Genomic DNA, 20,039 nt, shown 5'->3' with positions numbered 1-20,039 from the left:
GCCTTGTGGTTAGAGTGTCCTCCCTGAGTTTGGGAGGTCAGGGTTCTATCCCCGACCAGATCATAAGACTATAAAAATGGGACCCAATGCTTCCTTGCTTGACACTCATCAAGGGTTGGATTGGGGCTAATTGCTCCTGCGACATACTTGCGTCATGTCCAGGTGGTGTCATAGTGTTATAATATATCTAGAGAGCGGATGAGAAGTGACAGCCCCGCATCCCGCTATTAACTTCAATGGAAGTTGCTCAGTGGCGTTTTGAAGGACCCAAAAAACAGGCGAAGTCTTCCGGGTAGTATCCCTCGAGCATTGATATGATTGTTTGGCTTCTATGATAGTACCCTTCGCACTGTTCTTGTGGTACGTCTACGTCACAAATTTATTCATGAATTTAACCTGGGCCCAGCCTGCCTGCAGTACCAGTTTTGACCACTACTGTCGCTGGCCTCAACGTTGCCCAGCTGTTCTGGGGGCTTGGGTGATGTACTTGTACATCAAGCCGCCTCACTCTACACAATACAGAAACAGTAGATAGGATCATGCTCTGTGGGGACCATTGGTTCCCAAGGCTACTTACTCCACTACTTTAACTGAAGTACAAATTTGGCAGAGCAACTTGCACTACTTGAGTAATATTTGGAAGCATTTTCCACTGAAATGACTTGTCAGCTGTCCTATATTGATTTTGCTGTGAGGTATTTTATTTTTGGGACAAGTGCTCCCTCCCTCCCCCCTTGCATTGGTAACTTGGACTATCCCGACTTTCCGTTTAGGACAAGCTGCTCCCCTCCCTCTCCTTGGGTCAGTTTTCTTTTGTTTCTCTCTCAAATTGGTTCTGTTTGTTCTTTGGTTTGACTGTTAACAGACTGTTGTCTAAGAGACTGAAATGTTTTTCTGCTCCCATTGTTGAGGGGAGGAAGGCCGAAGTAGTCCAAAATCAGCACTTCTCACGGCAGACCTCAGCAGTTTCTGAAATGATGTTCATTCAGATAAATACAAAACGTGTTCAGTGAAAAAGTAGAAATGTAGAAGCAGCTGAATGTTCTACAGGCCTTACTTTGTTTTTGTGTGTGACTTGTCCACCATGTGTTTGGTCTCACGTTACATTAAAGGTAGGGTAAGTGGTATGTTTGTGTGTTAAAGATCCCTGGCTAATTAGCCTTATATACTTTAATAAGTTGAAATTACCCTCTATAACAAAAATAATAAATCTAAAACATCTTAAATAAGATGTTTTGTTATTTTAGAAATACGTGTCCGTCTCAAGTTGATCAGCCCTATGGAATGTATGGAATGCATGGGCCAACTAAAATCCAACTTAATACTTAATATCAAAACAATATTTAATTGCGACCGAAGATCGCATTTACTATGAAAACCTATGTCTCCCGTCCATCCGTCACACCTCCATATATGGTTGCCAATCCATCACGCCTCGTCACATCTCGTGACTTCATGGATAACCTTAGATCTCCATATATGGATCTGACCTCGTGACATCACGTGACATCGTAGAGACCCTTAACGCCTCCATATATAGTCACGCCTTGTGACATTACGCCTCGTGCCACGTCACACCCCCCATATATGGCCATCTCCATATATGAAGATCACAACACTGACCTCATCTTACCCTGGATAACCATACATGGAGAAGACTGGATCATCACCTAGATCTGCATATATGGAGCTGGCCAGCAACTCTACATCTGACCTCAAACCCTTAGATCTCTATATATGGAGCTGACCTGTTCTGACATTCCATATGTTGATCCTTCCCAACCTGTCCTTCCTGTTCTGACATTCCATATGTTGATCTGACCTCGGTCAGGGGTAGAGTGGCTGGATGGTAACCCCAAGGTTGCCAGTTCGAACCTGGGCTCCCCCAGAGTTAGTGTCGAAGTGTCCTTGAGCAAGACACTGAACCCCTAATTGCTCCTGATGTGCTAGTTCGTGCCTTGCACGGTTTCCGCCGCCATCGGTGTATGAATGTGTGTGTGAATGGGTGAATGTAATGCACAATCTATGTAAAGCGCCTTGGGTAAAGCTGCTATATAAAAAAATATATTAAAACAGTTCTACAAGCTCACTACACTGTGTAATTTGACCCGTTGTGAGTTTATAGATTGCTTAATTTTGGTTTGACATTTACTATGACATCTGATGTCATAGTAAATGTGATCTGCTGTCGCAATTAAGCCCATATGGAGATCCCTGATGTCATCAATATTGGCCAGCAACTCCACCTCAAACCTTAGATCTCCATATATGGATGTTCTGACATTCCATATGTTGATCCTTCCCCCTCCATTCTTCCTCTTTGATGTCTCCCTTTTGACTGATACCTGTCCATTCAAACTCTAGACGGGCCCCAAAGTTATTAGTGCAGCCGCGCCCGGCAGCCGGCGAAAACTAGAGTTCTCAACAGGCCTGAAAATTAAGGCCTGGCCCTCATCAAACCCTGTACACTCAAGAGAATGTCCCCGCTACCACCCTTAGATCTCCATATATGGAGCTGACCTGTTCTGACATTCCATATGTTGATCTGACCTCATCAAACCCTGTACGCGCTCCTTATATGGGCAGTACAGGATTAATTCCATGTTGATCTGACCCCCCATGCCAAAGCGCCAGCGCTTGCCCAGCAGTCTGCCACCAACGAGGCGGATGCGTGCACACGACCGCTACTCGCCTTTAGGTGTCTTACTTACTACTATACACTACAACTACTATAAACTATACAGACCACACATGGACAAATTACATCATGAATTCACGACGGGCGTGAGAAAACTATTTCATGTGAGTAAACGTACATTTCTCGTGAGTAAGCGTGAGTAAACTAATTCAACATTTACTGTAAATACAATGTTTAAGGTGTTTTTAACTTTAGTTATAGAGGGCAATTACAATGTCAGGCATATAAGACTTATTAGCCAGGGAACCATTGATCCTTTTAAATTGCTGATGTTCTGATAGCAATCATTGCTATAATAGAGTGTTTGTTAAGTAACAGGCCTAGGAGCTCTCTTTGTCTCTCCAGCATAACACTTTTACCCAATCAGGATAGTGAACTCATGCAGGATACAGGATAAACAAAGTGGAATTAGCCATTCGCTAAGTCCCACCCAAGCCCGTTCTTGGCCAATACCACGTTAGTGACGGTTACTAGGTAAGGATCCTGGTCAAGCTTTCAATGCTGGTCAAAATGGTTAAGCAGTGTCAATAAATATATTTGCTGTAGCATGTGTGGACCTCAGAAAGAGGGTTTGTTTTCTTACCTTGTTATGAGCAAACAAGTCCATTCCATGAATTATTTCGCTTCGTTGTGCAGTTTAATAGTCAATATTAGAAATAAAAATAGGCTCTCATAGACTTCCATTGTAACAGGGAAACGGCTCTCAAAGTCACTCTTTTAGCACATATAAGCGACCACAATAAAAGCTGATTCTGTCAGTTTATGACATCAGGAAAACTCATGCCGTTTTATTTTCGTCTTTTGATAGATTTAAAGTAACTATTGTGGTCGGAGATATACTGAAGCAGTACCACGGTATTCCCAACTCTCGCGGGGACAAGCTTGCGAGGTTTCGTTTGTAAACAAGTCGCCACGCTGTTTGAGATGCACCCAGCTGCAGCCTCGCAGACGAGCAGTCCCAGACATTTCTCCTAAAGTGTCTTTTAAAGTGTCTCCCTCAAACACATCCATTGTGTATGGTTTTTAGCGACAGGCGGACGACATCAAATACGTTTGTTTACATCCATGGCATTCCAATAATACGCTTCAGGAGTGGGTGTACAGATTTGGACCAATCAGATAGTTTCTGTTTGCGTAGGCAGGATCTTCTTTCTACACAAACTAGTCAAAACAATACAACGTTGACATTTTTTATTGTTGAGTTTTCAATGAGTTTTCCTGATTCCTGTCAGAATCAGCTTTTGTTGTGGTCGCTTATGTGCTAAAAGAGTGACTTTGAGAGATTTTTCCCCCGTTAAAATGGAAGTCTATGAGAGCCTATTTTTATTTCTAATATTGACTATTAAACTGCACAACGGAGCGAAATAATTCATGGAATGGACTAGTTTGCTCATAACAAGGTAAGAAAACAAACCCTCTTTCTGATGTCCACACATGCTACAGCAAATATATTTATTGACACTGCTTAACCATTTTGACCAGCATTGAAAGCTTGACCAGGATCCTTACTTAGTAACCGTCGCTAATGTGGTATTGGCCAAGAACGGGCTTGGGTGGGACTTAGCGAACGGCTAATTGGAAGTGATGACACAAAGAAGAGAGCAGACAACATTGCACACTATAGAAACACTACTGAAGCTGATGAATGGGTACTCTCACCCTGATTGGGTTAAATTGGCAGCCCACCTGAAAATATATTTTCAGTTTAAATAGCTGGAGAGACTGGGTCACCCATTACTGAACAAACACTGAACAACAGCAATTATTACATATCAGAATTTAGAGCTTTAACCTTAAAAAAACTAAACTTTAGTTTCAATACAAAATATAACTTAACCTGCCCTATAAGTATTATAGACCTTTTTCTAGACCTTTTCACCATAATATGGTCACTCTATAACATAAATATTATTTAAAAAAAAAAAAACCCCAAAATTAAGCAATCTATAAACTCACAACGGGTCAAATTACACAGTGTAGTGAGCTTGCAAATCTGTTTTAATAATTCGTTTCTAAATCATTGATTAGTTCTACTGTTGCATGCCCTATTGTCTCTTTGTGTCATGGTAGTATTACAAGATGCTGTGTTGCTTCTGGAACCGTGCATGCCACAGAATCCTGCTCTAGCATTTTCCTCCCACTCAGCTCTCCCCCTAATGTGTCATAAAAATAGACATGTCCTCCTCCAAACAACCCTGCATCTCGATTCTCAACCCAGCTGAAGAAATGCAGTCGTTGTGTTTGGAGCAGTGCTTGGCCAGTCAATAGTTAATAGGACATTAATATTGGCGTGGGCGGCAGTGGCTCAGGGGTAGAGTGGCCGTTAGAGCGTCCGGATAGGAAGCGCGAGGTTCCCAGTTCGATCCCAGGCTCCCCCAGAGCTAGTGTCAAAGTGTCCTCATGAGCAAGACTCTGAAACCCTAATTTCTCCTGATGTGCAGGTTGGTGCCTTTGCCTTGCATGGTTTCCACTGCCATCGGTGTATGAATGGGTGAATGTAATGCATGAAGCACTTTGGATAAAAGTGCTCATATAAATGCACGATTTACCATTTACCATTAAGACCTGAGGTCGATTCTACTCTTCTGAAGAATGTGTTTTTGCCAGGTGCTTGAAAAGCACAGGACTACATTTGCTACTACGTCTAGTAGTGACTGTAGTGAACACTTTTTCATGATTGGCTGCCTCGTCTCTTTCCCATAAAACCCATAGTCTGAACGGCATAAAACCCATACTCTGAATGCCGCAACATGAAGCTATGCGCTATTTTACTGTAGATGTTCATAAACGAGAGCTTGACTGCACTTGGCAGTTATAACTGAGTCATTCTTGTTTCATGTCAATAACCCCCACAATTATATGTATTTGGCCACGACCCCCATCTCAAAATATTGTGTTCCTGGGCAGGGACCCCAGAAGCAAAGATTTTAGTAAAAAAAAAAAGTTTGCTTTCAAATAATTATTCCAATATAGGCTCTAATGCGACAGCACGTTGCCTCTTGCTGCGTGTCATCAATAAAGGCATAAAAAAGCAGATCTACAAGCTCTTGTAGATCTGCTATTTTTGAATAGCAAAAGTATAAAATATATATATATATGTTTTATGTTTGTTTTTTGCTCAAATCTAAAATGACACAGATGCTTTCCCGGTCGTAATGGGCTGTGTGCAGGTATTGACCATTTGAAGACTGCGGCCATCTTGCCATCAGTTTGGAAGCACTCGTTTTCAGTAAAGCAATGTCCTGCATTATGTGCAAATTCAAAACGGGTGCTACGCAGGGCTGTCGAGTGATATCTAACGAGCACTTCCAAACTGCAACACTTAGAAAAATAATCACCTGCAAGGACAGAAAGTAACTCATAACATGTCTACAGTGGATTTTTATGAAACAAACACTTTGAGAATAGAAAGAGAATAATTCAAGCTTTTCGCACAGCTGCAATGTTGGTGAGTTTGACGTTGTGTAATACAATCAGATAGGACTTTTCTGTTTGGATGAATGGGCTGCCAATGGGAAGTTGCACCTAGGTACCATAGCACCTTGCCATTAACTTATATGGTAAGATGGCCGCGGTCTGCATATGGAGAATAGGGAACAGATTGAGTGTGGCCAGCCAGCCCAGAGGAGCCACTGTGGCAACACGCCCAATGCTGACGGGACTCGTTGGCCGTTACCAAATCACGCACTCATGAATGATTGTAAAGCAGGCTGGCTTGCTGCAACTCCATTGTACAATCGCTCTTCACTCAATATGATGATTTTGTGGTGAGGGTCCTGTGTATTCAATTCATCAAGACATAATTATATGACATACAATACTATACAAGAGATCATCAATACTAGGAGCAGTAGAAGTATTTTACATGAGTGAACTTACTTAGTTACAGTGGTGGAAAAAATACTCAATTGTTTTTACCACAAAGTAGAAATACTCTGCTACAAGTACAAATCTGGTAAAAGTATTGGCATCAAAATTACCACAAGTAAAAGTACTCATTATGCAGAATGACCTGTTTCACAAGTTATCATATATTTGATGAAGAAACCCAATAACTCCAATACTGTCTCATCAAAGTTGGTGTTGTGACTTTATATATTGTCAATTACTTGCAATAAAGTACAACCTTGAACCATGAACCTTAAGTAAATGTACTTAGTTATTTTCCACCACTGATTCCCTATTGCAGGCAGGCAGGCCTAGGGGAGTAATGTGATCAGGGAGAGCTGTGCCTGTGTGTCCCTGCCCTGCTCTGTGCCGCTGTGTTCAAACCAAAGGGCCAGACAGTCAGTCACTTTGTTAATTACACCCCAACTGCAGGGGAAAAAGAGCATGGCAAAAAAAGGAGGACGCCATTTTACTTCTTCCTGCACCGTGCGCGACTGCGCACGTGCCTGCCTCCTCCGTCCTTGTGGTCCTCGACCTCTGCACCGTATATCCATACAGTATGTAACATCGCCTTCGGTTAGAAACCTCCTGTCTCCATATTCTAACTTACCTCTTATTCTAAAGAACCTACCCGATCATGCAACACATGCTACAGTGTCACACAGAAGCATCAAAAGTAGCAGATGCGCAAGCTCGAAACGCAGCACCAAGCGACGCACTTCAAGCTTTGTGGATCTGCTACTTTTCCTGTTTTTGAAATTGAATCCTGAAAAGAGTCCAACCTTAGGTTGTGACCAGGTTTTGTCTTCGCAGATGAGTAAGGCTGGGGCCGAGGCTATATAGAGGGAATGATTTGTAAAAATATACTGTATATATTTTTTTCGTTTTGTTATATGCCTTTAAAAACTGCAGGAGGGTAAAGAATGACAGGCTGCTTAATAAGGCTGATGTTATAGTGCACCATGATGTAAGCAGCACAGCTGCAGCTAATAAAATCAATAAGGGGTGTGTTAGATGTAATTGTTTAAATGTGCGTTCATAATACCGGTGACTACTGCCTGTCTAAGTGTCTATGCTTGCACATTGGCTCTCTGGACACGCCCACATCTAAAGGGCCATTCACACCAATGCACTGCAACTGTAACTAATCGGTCTCCATTGTCTTTGCCATACAGTAGTTGTGGTGTGGACTCATTTCGTGTATATCTGATTCTAGTGCGGTGGGCTCTTAACACACCCATTATTTATTACCTGTCTATTATCTGCAGCTGTGTTGCCTAGTTAGCCTTCCATGTTTTTTGGAAGTTATATTATACACGTCTCAGGGGAGATTTAAAAAAGCCTTAAAAACTTAAAGGGACACTTCACCCTTTTTGCCAAAAAATATATATCAATGACGTTTATAAGATTTAGAACACTTTCCTGGCATTATTTTTTGTGTAATCTCTGGGTTTAGATATTTTAGATTAACGGGTGGCTCTGACGTCAGAGACACTCTTCCGTATTGCTACCGGACTACATTGTCTCCTCACACTGCAGCTAGACCAGCCCCAAAACACAGCCGTCACTGCGATTTGTTCCACCTACAACCTTCGTTGACCGCACCCCCACATGCGCATTTGTTATTGTGTTTGTGTCATGTCGCTGTCGTCAGCAGAGCAGCACCAGAGAGACGCGCTATGTTGCCACGAATCCCCCCCCCCCCCCCCCCCCCACCATCCATTAACTCCCCATTCATCCAATTTGCATCTGCTTGTATTAAACAACATTAAACTCACCAACATTGCAGCTGTAGGGAAAGCTTGAATATCCACTTTCAAACTGCAAAGCTTTTGTTTCATAAAAATCCACCGAATCTTTTTCCCACTCAGCTCTGCACTTAGTTTTTCTTCTTTTTTAGTTCTATCTCACTACTAGAACTTTCTGACTCTGAGGTAGATAAGATTTTTGGCTGTCAACAGCATCCATTTGTTTTTTCAATGTTGTGGACCGGAGCGTGGTGAAATAGTTGCTAAGATACGATACTGCATAGTGATTGGCTCTGCTGCATGCCTATGAAGAGTACTGACCAATGAGCTGAGCCTAGCGCCCTTCCAGACACCAGGTTCCAGTGTCTTGCTTTCCTGTTCCTATAGCTCAGTCGGCTGCCCCTTCTTATTACTGCATGGGAGCGAGTGACTGAGAATCACCATAACGCGCTGTCATTTTTCCACGAGACAAAAATACGGGATTAAGTGCGTCCCGTATCGGTTCATTACGGGACAGGTCTTTTAGTTTCCAAATACGGTACGATCGTATCTTAGCAACTATTTCACCACGCTCCGGTCCACAACATTGAAAAAACAAATGGATGCTGTTGACAGCCAAAAATCTTATCTACCTCAGAGTCAGAAAGTTCTAGTAGTGAGATAGAACTAAAAAAGAAGAAAAACTAAGTGCAGAGCTGAGTGGGAAAAAGATTCGGTGGATTTTTATGAAACAAAAGCTTTGCAGTTTGAAAGTGGATATTCAAGCTTTCCCTACAGCTGCAATGTTGGTGAGTTTAATGTTGTTTAATACAAGCAGATGCAAATTGGATGAATGGGGAGTTAATGGATGGTTTATGGCAAGTCACTTCATATCATTATAATAAATCTAGAGTTGGGGGGGGGGGGGGGGGATTCGTGGCAACATAGCGCTTCTCTCTGGTGCTGCTCTGCTGACGACGGCGACATGACACAAACACAATAACAAATGCGCATGTGGGGGTATGCGGTCAACGAAGGTTGTAGGTGGAACAAATCGCAGTGACGGCTGTGTTTTGGGGCTGGTCTAGCTGCAGTGTGAGGAGACAATGTAGTCCGGTAGCAATACGGAAGAGTGTCTCTGACGTCAGAGCCACCCGTTAATCTAAAATATCTAAACCCAGAGATTACACAAAAAATAACGCCAGGAAAGTGTTCTAAATCTTATAAACGTCATTGATATATATTTTTTGGCAAAAAGGGTGAAGTGTCCCTTTAAATAATTCTGGAGTAAAACATTTTCTTTCTTTTTCTTCTCTTTAAACTTAAATCTTTAAACTTGTTATAGTCAACACAAGTGTGCTTTGATTTGTAAACTAAGACCAAAAAATTACATTCATTCATTCATTCATTCATTCATTCATTCATTCAAGTACTCAGTTGACCGGCGAGGTGCCCCCAAGGCTCTACCCAAGGCTCCCCCCAAGGGCCCTATCTTGCGACAGGGGCACTTTTTCCTTAATTTGGGGATTTAATATTGTGTAAGAGGTGTCCCCCCGTTAACTGGGCTATATTATGTCACCGCCTAAATCCTTAAAACACCTCCACTAACCATTACATTATGTATAGGTGTGGTTTGGGTGTTGTGCAACTTAAACCAATCAGTGTGCCATTGCCTTTAAGAGATCAATTATCCATAATCCATTATATGTTTTGTGTGTCCAGTATCTGCCATCCACTCCGCGACCAACACAGCCTCATTTGTGCTGCTCCAAACTGAACGAGGGAGTCGCGCACAATGCGCCTTGGCACAAATCTAATAACTTCTTTGACTAGACACTTAAACACAATGAGCATAAGGAATTGACACTGATTATAGGAAAATTACAATCACAGAGATTTGTGGAGAATTAAGACAGAACGAGACCTCTGAGCTGCAGTAAATGTTCTGCGTTGAGGCAGCTCCAAATCAGGAGCACATTCTTTTATCAAGCGGATTCGCATTATGGGTGGTTTGAAGAAGCGCCTTCCGTTGTCCTAAACCTGTGTGCATAAAATAGAAAATATTCCTGAAAGCGCATCAACACGCCTACAGACACACCTCCACCCGCGAATATAGGAGTCGGTTAAATGTACAGTATAGTGGGTTGTGTGGCCGCAAGATAACGTTTACGCATAGTGGAAGCTCCTAAATGCGTAATTCACGGAAAGTGTTTAATGCTTGGGGGTAAGGCATGGGATACGATAGAGCCCCAAATACCTTTTTGCTGAAAAGAGACAATGTACAAGCTAGCAATACATCGTTTTGCGACACGTTGTGAGCTTGTAAATCTGCTATTTTAACAGAATATTTCAATAGTATTAGTAACACTGAGTTTCATGTGGCTTAAGTGGTGATTTTGATGATTTTCAACATTTTCCGTTTTAAGTGGTGAAGCAGGGGTCAGCTGCCAGCCATAATATATCATCTATGTGGGGTACTTTTCAGGAATCAGATTCAAAACCGGCAAAAGCAGAAGATCAGGCGCCACGCTTCGAGCTTGCGGATCTGCTACTTTGAATGCTTTCGTGTGACGCTGTGGTATTCAAATCTGGAGACGAGATGTTTCTGCTCCACAGCCAAGCTTTGCAGTAGCTGTGACAAAAAGCATCTCTACTTGACAGTCATGTCAATCAGGCTCAGAGCCCCCCCCCCTACCCCCAGTACACACACACAAGCAATCTTTAAATGCAGATGTCCTCCTCCTTAGTGATGGTCTTCAGGGATGGGGGGTTGCCTTTCAAAGACCACCACCACTCTGAACAACAAACATCTGCCCACTCCCAGCCAAGCAGTCAATGGAGACGGAGCTGAAGTTGATTTGCAAGACGCCCAATTGAACCGTCTCTGAGCAGGGGTCAGAGAGTCATCTTTTTAAGTGCAATCTCTTATGAAAAACCATTAAGGAAATTGCATTTTCTTCTTCTCCTCTCTCGTAGTCATGGGCAGGGGGGGGGGGGGGGGGCTCAAATTAAAAGCAGATGTATATAGTGTAGTGTAAGATACACATCTTAAGGAGATTGCTATTGCAGTCTATTTATAATCACGATTATTTAAAAATAAGTGATCTACAAGCTCACACCTTATAGATCAGCTATTTTCACTACCAAATTTTTGTACGCCACTATTGTACAACGAAGTAGAACAGATGGTGAAGTGGTTAATCACACTAATCGATTTAGTCAATTATTTAAAAAACTAAATGTATTTGAATTTTTTCACGCCGATTGACTTTGATGTGTACGTTTTGTTTTATTATTCGACTAACCTACATGAGCAAGATTCAGTCGTTTGTCGGATCTAAATATAGTTTTGGACATCTTTCTGGTTAATTGCCCAGCCATGCTATAGTAGTAGACACAGATCAAACTCAACCGAGTGAGTTTTGTGAGAGACCCCGCGTCCCTGCCTCACATGTTTCCATCAGAAGGCATTTCAGCAGATCACACTAGTTGTTTTGCTATTTTTAACGTTTCGTTGTAGATTATATTATCATTTGTCCTTGTCTAACTTTGGCCGCGGCCAGAGGAGGAAATGCTTCCGTCTACAAAGACATCCCTTGTCCTTTAAGGGATCCAGACTAGAGCGCTTCTAATTTTGGCCTGCTGAGATGGGCAGCCGGCCTCTATTAGATTATGGCCACATAACAGATGAGACAGTAGGTGATGTATTATAGATCATAATTGGAAAATTGTGCATGAACTCAGTCGCTCTTTGACCCAGAATAGCCATGTGTCATCCGTTTGCCAAACCCCCGAAAACTGGGAGGCCCTCCTTTTAAAGCATTGTTGTTAATAATGAGACATTTGTCTCCACGCTAAAAGGCTGAGGAATGCTGTGGTGAAAAGCAGACTATTCATCTGTTGACTGAGATGAATTGAAACGCAGGGGCTGAGCTTAGATGTAGAGAGAGAGACTTCACTTCTGTCCCTTGCTAACCTGGCATGGCCAGAATAATATTGCTGCGTCGATATTAGTCTGGAACTTCGGTGTGGAAGAATAATTTACAAGGTATGGTTACAAACAGATCATCGTCACATCACTTTGAGTGGAATCTGATTGTTCACCCACAACTCTGGGGTGAGCGAAATGTAATTCAAACTGAGGAACCAGACCAATCTATTTTTGAGGGGCTCTAGCCCCTCCTATGCACAGCTTTGTGTGTATGTGTGTTTGAGCACGTGTTTGTGTTTGTAGCATGGAATGTGATGATTTGATTGGCTGATGTATGGAGATAAGAGCGGCCCTCACTTCACACAAGTGTGATTTTTTTGAGGGTCGCTAGCCCCTCCTATATTCAGCGATTAGTGTAGATTTCCGTCCTACACAAACTATTCAAGTCAATTCCCATTGACAATGAATGGAGAATTTTACGTCATAGTATCTGAGCAAATCAGCTTAGTGTCTATTTTTGTCTTACACAAACATTACATTCCCATTGACAATTAATGGATAATTTTACGTCATTGTGTCTGAGCAAATAGGCATACTGTCTATTTTACGTCATGATGATGTACTATGATAAGAGCCCCTCACTTCACACGGGTGTGATTTTTCTTTTTGCTGTGGCAGATCTGGTTTCCAGGCTAGTCCCTTACTGTTGTTGGGGCTTGTTATTCAAAAAGTAAACACCAGCATTATGTGTTACTCCTGACCATTTTGCTCAGTAATGTGCAATACAATGTATGTTTTTTACTCCATCAAAGCGACTAGGCCACAATACTATTATATTTTGAGGAATAAACGTTTTGGTGTTTGCAGCACCCTCTGGTGGACACGTTTTGGGACAGATTGACATTCACACTGTAAATACAGTATATAAGATCAGTGGTTCTCAAAGTGGGGTCCAGACTCCCGGCACCCTCTGGGGTCCTTGAGAGGGTTCCAAAATGGACCCTTCCAGGACTGTAACTCAGAGAGTGTATAAATGGAACTAAATGGACCCAGGGCCAGTACGGGTTCATTTGGTTCCATCTGTATACACTCTCAGAGCTATGGGGGGGCCCTTGAAAATCAAACCTTTGAGAACCACTGACAGCATGGACACACCCTGGACTTGGACTTTAGGTTTTAATAGGTTTCAGTGGTTAGTACTTTCTACTTGTTGTTTGTTTAGTATTTGTTGTGTCATTTGTCATTGATGTAATGGGGTCCTAATGGATAGATCACATAGATAGATCACCGGCGCCATTAGTGTCAGTGATGAGCCACGAAGGCAGTTCCATCAGCAGACCAGAACATGGTCATATTTCATCTCACTCCTGTTCTGTCTGTCAGTGTTGCATGATGGCTAACCAGAGCATGTGCACGCACGCACGCAAGCAGACACGCAGACACACACACGCAGACACACACACACACACACACACACACACACACACACACACACACACACACACACACACTTGCATGCTGGTGTTGTGCACCCAAAGTTTGGCCATTGTATGAGACAACATCGCAAAACTAAATGTATAATTCGAGCTGAAATGTAACATTTTAAAAGCCGGAAAACAATACTATACAATATTTCTTGATAGTGAGGATCAGGAGGAATGAAGAAATGGTCTACTATACTTGTGGGGACATTTTTCCCCATTACTTGCATTGTAATACGCACGCACGCGCACGCACGCACACACACACACACACATTTCTAAACGGTGTTGTACATGTGGTATGTATGTATGGCGTGTTGTTCTCCCTACATCCTTTGTGTCCCAGCCAGCCAGCCAGGTTGTGTTGTGTTGTGTTGTTATTTCCATCGCTACATTTCCCTCTCACACAGTGGGGGAGGGAAGGCAGCTCTCTGCACAACAGATCAATATATCTACCCATGTTTAGTGGGCCCTTGGCTTCGTCCTCGGCCTCGCCACAGGAAAAGCTTTTATACATCGGCTACTGCAGCTTTCTGCCCAACGGCTGCATTTTGTTGTCTCTGTCGGGCAGAAACCTCATATCTCCACGTTTTAATTTTTTGTGTTTTTCCGTATATGAACGCCATACTTGATCATACCACAGTGTCACACAAGAGCATCAAAAGTAGCAGATGTGCTACTTTTGCTATTTGTTTTGCTTATTTATCTATCTATCTGTTTTGGATATATGAGGTCTCCACTTGACAGAGACGATTTACTTGAGTACTGTTCTCAAGTAAGTAAATGTTTTGTGTATGATCAGCAGCGCATGTTCGGACTAACGGGACTTCGGAGTTATGGGCAGTCCCTATTAGCAAATGTAGTTCAAATAGAAACTAACTAGCTATCTACAAGGTAACTATATTGTAGTGGTTTCAAAATGATTGGTAGGCTATATATATTTCTTTTTAACCCTCTGGATTTTTCTTTTATTATTCAAAATTTCAATATTCATTCATTTTAAACTTAGCAATTTGTACTTTTGAATACATTAGTCTTATTTAAAGCAAAGTACTCCAGTACTTGACCTCGAGTACAAATTTTAGCTTGTTGTTGTGAAGTAATCTTTGACCAGGAGTATCTATACTTTGAGTCGAGTACACGGGTTGAGTACTTTGTCCACATACACTGCAAACCAGCCCAGAGACAGCGAGCGCCCCAGGAGGAACAATGGTGTAATTGAGGATGGGGTGATGGGGGTGTTGGGTGGAGGGGGGTCCCTGACCTTGTGGCTGTGGTCCTATGGGTGTTGGGGGTGTGGGGTGGAGGGGGGTCCCTGACCTTGTGGCTGTGGTCCTATGGGTGATGGGGGTGTGGGGTGGAGGGGGGTCCCTGACCTTGTGGCTGTGGTCCTATGGGTGATGGGGGTGTGGGGTGGAGGGGGGTCCCTGACCTTGTGGCTGTGGTCCTATGGGTGATGGGGGTGTGGGGTGGAGGGGGGTCCCTGACCTTGTTGCTGTGGTCCTATGGGGGTGTGGGGTGGAGGGGGGGTCCCTGACCTTGTTGCTGTGGTCCTATGGGTGATGGGGGTGTGGGGTGGAGGGGGGGTCCCTGACCTTGTGGCTGTGGTCCTATGGGTGATGGGGGTGTGGGGTGGAGGGGGGTCCCTGACCTTGTTGCTGTGGTCCTATGGGTGATGGGGGTGTGGGGTGCAGGGGGGGTCCCTGACCTTGTGGCTGTGGTCCTATGGGTGTTTGGGGTGTGGGGTGGAGGGGGGGTCCCTGACCTTGTTGCTGTGGTCCTATGGGTGTTGGGGTTGTGGGGTGGAGGGGGGGTCCCTGACCTTGTGGCTGTGGTCCTGGGGGTGTGGGGTGGAGGGGGGGTACCTGACCTTGTGGCTGTGGTCCTGGGGGTGTGGGGTGGAGGGGGGTCCTTGACCTTTTGGCTGTGGTTCTATGGGTGTTGGGGGTGTGGGGTGGAGGGGGGTCCCTGACCTTGTGGCCGTGGTCCTATGGGTGTTGGGGGTGTGGGGTGGAGGGGGGTCCCTGCCCTTGTGGCTGTGGTCCTATGGGTGTTGGGGGTGGAGGGGGGTCCCTGTCCTTGTTGCTGTGGTCCTGGGGGTGGAAGGGGGGGTCCCTGACCTTGTTGCTGTGGTCCTGGGGGTGATGGGGGTGTGGGGTGGAGGGGGGTCCCTGACCTTGTGGCTGTGGTCCTATGGGTGATGGGGGTGTGGGGTGGAGGGGGGGTCCCTGACCTTGTTGCTGTGGTCCTGGGGGTGTGGGGTGGAGGGGGGTCCCTGACCTTGTGGCTGTGGTCCTATGGGGGTGTGGGGTGGAGGGGGGGTCCCTGACCTTGTTGCTGTGGTCCTATGGGTGATGGGGGTGTGGGGTGGAGGGGGGTCCCTGACCTTGTGGCTGTGGTCCTATGGGTGATGGGGGTGTGGGGTGGAGGGGGGTCCCTGACCTTGTGGCTGTGGTCCTATGGGGGTGTGGGGTGGAGGGGGGGGTCCCTGACCTTGTGGCTGTGGTCCTATGGGTGTTGGGGGTGTGGGGTGGAGGGGGGGTCCCTGACCTTGTGGCTGTGGTCCTATGGGTGATGGGGGTGTGGGGTGGAGGGGGGTCCCTGATCTTGTGGCTGTGGTCCTGGGGGTGTGGGGTGGAGGGGGGTCCCTGACCTTGTGGCTGTGGTCCTATGGGTGATGGGGGTGTGGGGTGGAGGCAGGGTCCCTGTCCTTGTTGCTGTGGTCCTGGGGGTCCTGGGGGTGTGGGGTGGAGGGGGGTTCCTGTCCTTGTTGCCGATGACCACTCAACACCGCCACCGGAGACCCCACCGCCTGCACGCACACACACACGCACGCACACACACACAGTCCCCTTCCCCCTCAGGCAGGGATGTGACCTCATTCAGGCAACTGCACTTCAGCAGCCAGCCATACATGCACGCATACACACACACACACACACACACATGCACACCTGCACACACATACACATGCATGCACACACAGCTGACTGACGCACACACACCTCTGACAGGAGGAGGTCGGGAATATGGATGTTATTTTTGACTTTTGGCGCGAGTGCTCGCATGAAACTAAAAACACTTTGCAGCATGCGGTGAGGCCCGACAGTTCACAGCAGTTCCAGCGAAAGATTAAGTTGTTTTTCACTTTATTGTGTTTTTTTTTTCTTTCTTTTTAACGCCATATTTGTTCATACTACAGCAGCGTCACACAAAAAGCATCAAAAGTAGCAGATCCTCACGACTTGTTTTGAGCTTTCCGATCTGCTGCTTTTGCTCATTTTGAATTTGAATCCTGAAAAGTAACAGTTTCGGACATATGAGCTTTCCACCCGACAGAGAAAAATGTCCCTGAAAAAATTCACTACTTGCATTAAAATGTACTTATTTACCGATCGCTCACTCACAACCAACAAAAACAACAAAAGCTACAAACCTGTGAGCTTGTAAACCTGCTATGTTCGAATAGGCGAACTGTAAAATGGGGCTTAATCTCTGCCTCCAGCACAAAACACAGAAGGATTTGTGACTATGATGATTCATATTATTACACATACAATATGTAACTATTTCATATTTGCACTAACAATTGGTTGGAGGGCCATTCACGCCAGGCACTATAACAATAACAATAATAACTGTAATTATAATCGTTCACCATTGTCTTTGTTATAGTTGTGGCGTGGACCCTGCCATCAACTTCAGTTAGAAAGATCTTTGTTAATGATATCTTTGTAGTAATTGTTATGTTGTTATGTCTTTGTGTGAACGGTCCGGAAATGCAAACATAGAGACTTATTGTCTCTGTCGGGTGGAAACCACATAATGTCCAAAACTGTTACTTTTCAGGATTCAAATGAAAATGAGCAGATCTCCAAGTTTAAAACATGTCACTTCGTGCTTGTACTGTCAATCTTTTACTTTTGATGATCTTGTCATCAAGATCATCAAAGGTATGATCAAGTGTAGTATGATCAAGTAGTATATTCTAACACACAAGTTAGAATATGGAGATAAGAGGAAGTTTCCCCTGACACTATTGTAGTTTAATTCACGTTTTATTAGTTTTCTTCCTTCGGCGTGCCTCGCTATTGTCCAATGCATAGTGGACGTTGCCTATTTCTCTGTATGAAAATGTAAACCCCCCAAAAATACAAAATCCAGTGATGTTTTTGTGGGCCTCCCCCTGGAGAGAGATTCCTGCTCCTCCTTGTCTATTGATTAAGCCTAGAGGGCAATACGCTATGAGCTACTAAACGCCATAACACCTATGGATGGGAATCTTTATGAGGCTCCCATGGATCTGGTCACCCTTTGACTCCATCGATCACCATAACGTTTAGAACATCGCTTCGGGGGCTTATAGGTTTCCTTGAAGGAGCTTAAAAAAGGAGCATTTTGCAGCATGTAACAGGCCCGATCAATGTTTTTCTCTCAATCGGAATCACACAAAGAGAATTAGGGTTGCTCAAAGTGGGTGCCTTGACGCAAGTCCATGGGATATATGAATGTCACTTGCACTGTACTCTTTTTCAGTCTACAGTACACCAAGTCTGTTCACCAAAGGCTATTTCTGGTGAACGTTCCTCCTAGAACAGGGATGCTGGGTTTTAAGTGGTTAAATGACAAGTATAACCATTATTTTCAAAATGTTCTAATGGAAACTGCCAATTTCAAGTTTTCTGTATCTTAGGGGGAAAGATTTACATATTTACGTACCGTTAATATGACATATTAAGGGGCGGCGGTGGCTCAGGGGTAGAGTTGCCGGATGGTAACCGCAAGGTTGCCAGTTCGAACCCTGTTTTCGAAGTGTCCTTGAGCAAGACACTGAACCCCTAATTGCTCCTGATGTGCTGGTTGGTGCCTTGCATGGTTTCCGCCGCCATCGGTGTATGAATGTGTGTGTGTGAATGGGTGAATGTAATGTACAATCTATGTAAAGCGCCTTGGTGCTATAAAGGTGCTATATAAATGCACCATTTATAAGGTGCTATAAACTGTATAAAGTAACAATGTAATTCAGGGGTGCCATTTGAGAACCACTAGCCTAGACACGAGCTTCATGCAAGACATTCTGTTTCTGCACTTTGTCACTGCACTTTCTGCACTTTGAAAAGAAACATTAGAAGGTTAACGTGGGACTAACACACTTTGTCCCCTTCTGTCTCCAGATGGCCGGTCGTCCCATTTGCCTCGCTCTCTCCTGGGCTCAGATGTCACAGGCTCCTCGTCCGGAGCCCCTCTGACGGGCGGCGAACGCAACAAGCCCTCTGCGCCCATCCACTCCAGCCAGCCCGTCCTCTTCACCTTCGACGTTCCCGCCACGCGACACTCCACGCTGTCCAACAGCGCGCCCCAGGACTACCTTCTACTGCACCAGTGCATGAGCCGCAAGACTGAGAGCTCACGGTAAGGAGGAGCACGGCCAGGGTGTGGTTGGGTTTGTTTTGTTTAAAACAGAACAAAACAATATTCTTAATCAATTAATTCGCTATGTACCAGTGGTTCTCAAACGTTTCGTGTAAAAAAGAAAAAGAAATTTCTCCGCGGAGCCAATGCTTCCCTGCTTGGCACTCAGCGTCAAGGGTTGGATTGGGGGTAAGTCCCTACTAGCATCATGTGGGATGTACATCTACAGTAGCTATCTATTTTCTTAAATTAAATTGTTGTGATATTATCAAAAATATATATCAAACACATAAGACAGTCATCATTTCCCAAAAGGAAATGCATTCAGTCACTCAGGGGTTGACACTAATGGTTGACAGACTATTTCATTGTTTATTATTTTTAAATGTATTATTCCACTGCCTGTGGCAACTAAGTAAATAAAACCTTTGCTTTCAAGTTGCCCGACAGGCAAGCGCATTCCATCTTCATTAAATACTATAGGCTAGCCTGTTCATGAAAAACATGATGACTTTTTTACAACTAGCAGTTGCAGTTGAACATGACCTGTACTTGCCTGATGGGCAAGCTCCTCTGAGACCTTATAGTGTCAACCCCTGAGTCAGAATGATGCAGAAACGGGGACAAAACTGCCATCAACCACTAAAAATGAATGACAAGGGGCGGGGGGGACCCCCTGCATCCCCCCAGCATATCGAACACTGATGGTTACGACCACCCCCACCCCCACCCCCAGGGCATCCTGTGTCCGTTTCCTGGCCATCCCATAATGTGGGTCAACGTACAGGCCCATGGCTCTTCCTGGACGTAGAAGCCCCCCTCAAGGGGGTTTAGGACCACCGTTTCCGAGGGAAGTGAAGCCTGATTTATACTTAGATGAAGCGACGGTGTCGCACACTGTC

The 20,039-nt window shown here is 44.5% G+C and overlaps 1 protein-coding gene across 1 annotated transcript in view; it reads left to right on the top strand.

Moving 5' to 3' along the window:
* The window catches only part of gab2 (GRB2-associated binding protein 2), a 99,417-nt gene that overhangs the window by 58,925 nt on the left and 20,453 nt on the right, over positions 1 to 20,039 (top strand). The window contains exon 3 of the mRNA XM_079513578.1: positions 18,900 to 19,137. Within this exon, the coding sequence (XP_079369704.1) occupies positions 18,900 to 19,137 (238 nt within the window). The remainder of the gene's footprint in view (positions 1 to 18,899; positions 19,138 to 20,039) is intronic.

Source organism: Electrona antarctica (assembly GCF_951216825.1).
Source record: "Electrona antarctica genome assembly, chromosome: 11".
Taxonomy (NCBI): Eukaryota; Metazoa; Chordata; class Actinopteri; order Myctophiformes; family Myctophidae; genus Electrona; species Electrona antarctica.
This window is presented reverse-complemented; position numbering and strand designations above follow the sequence as displayed.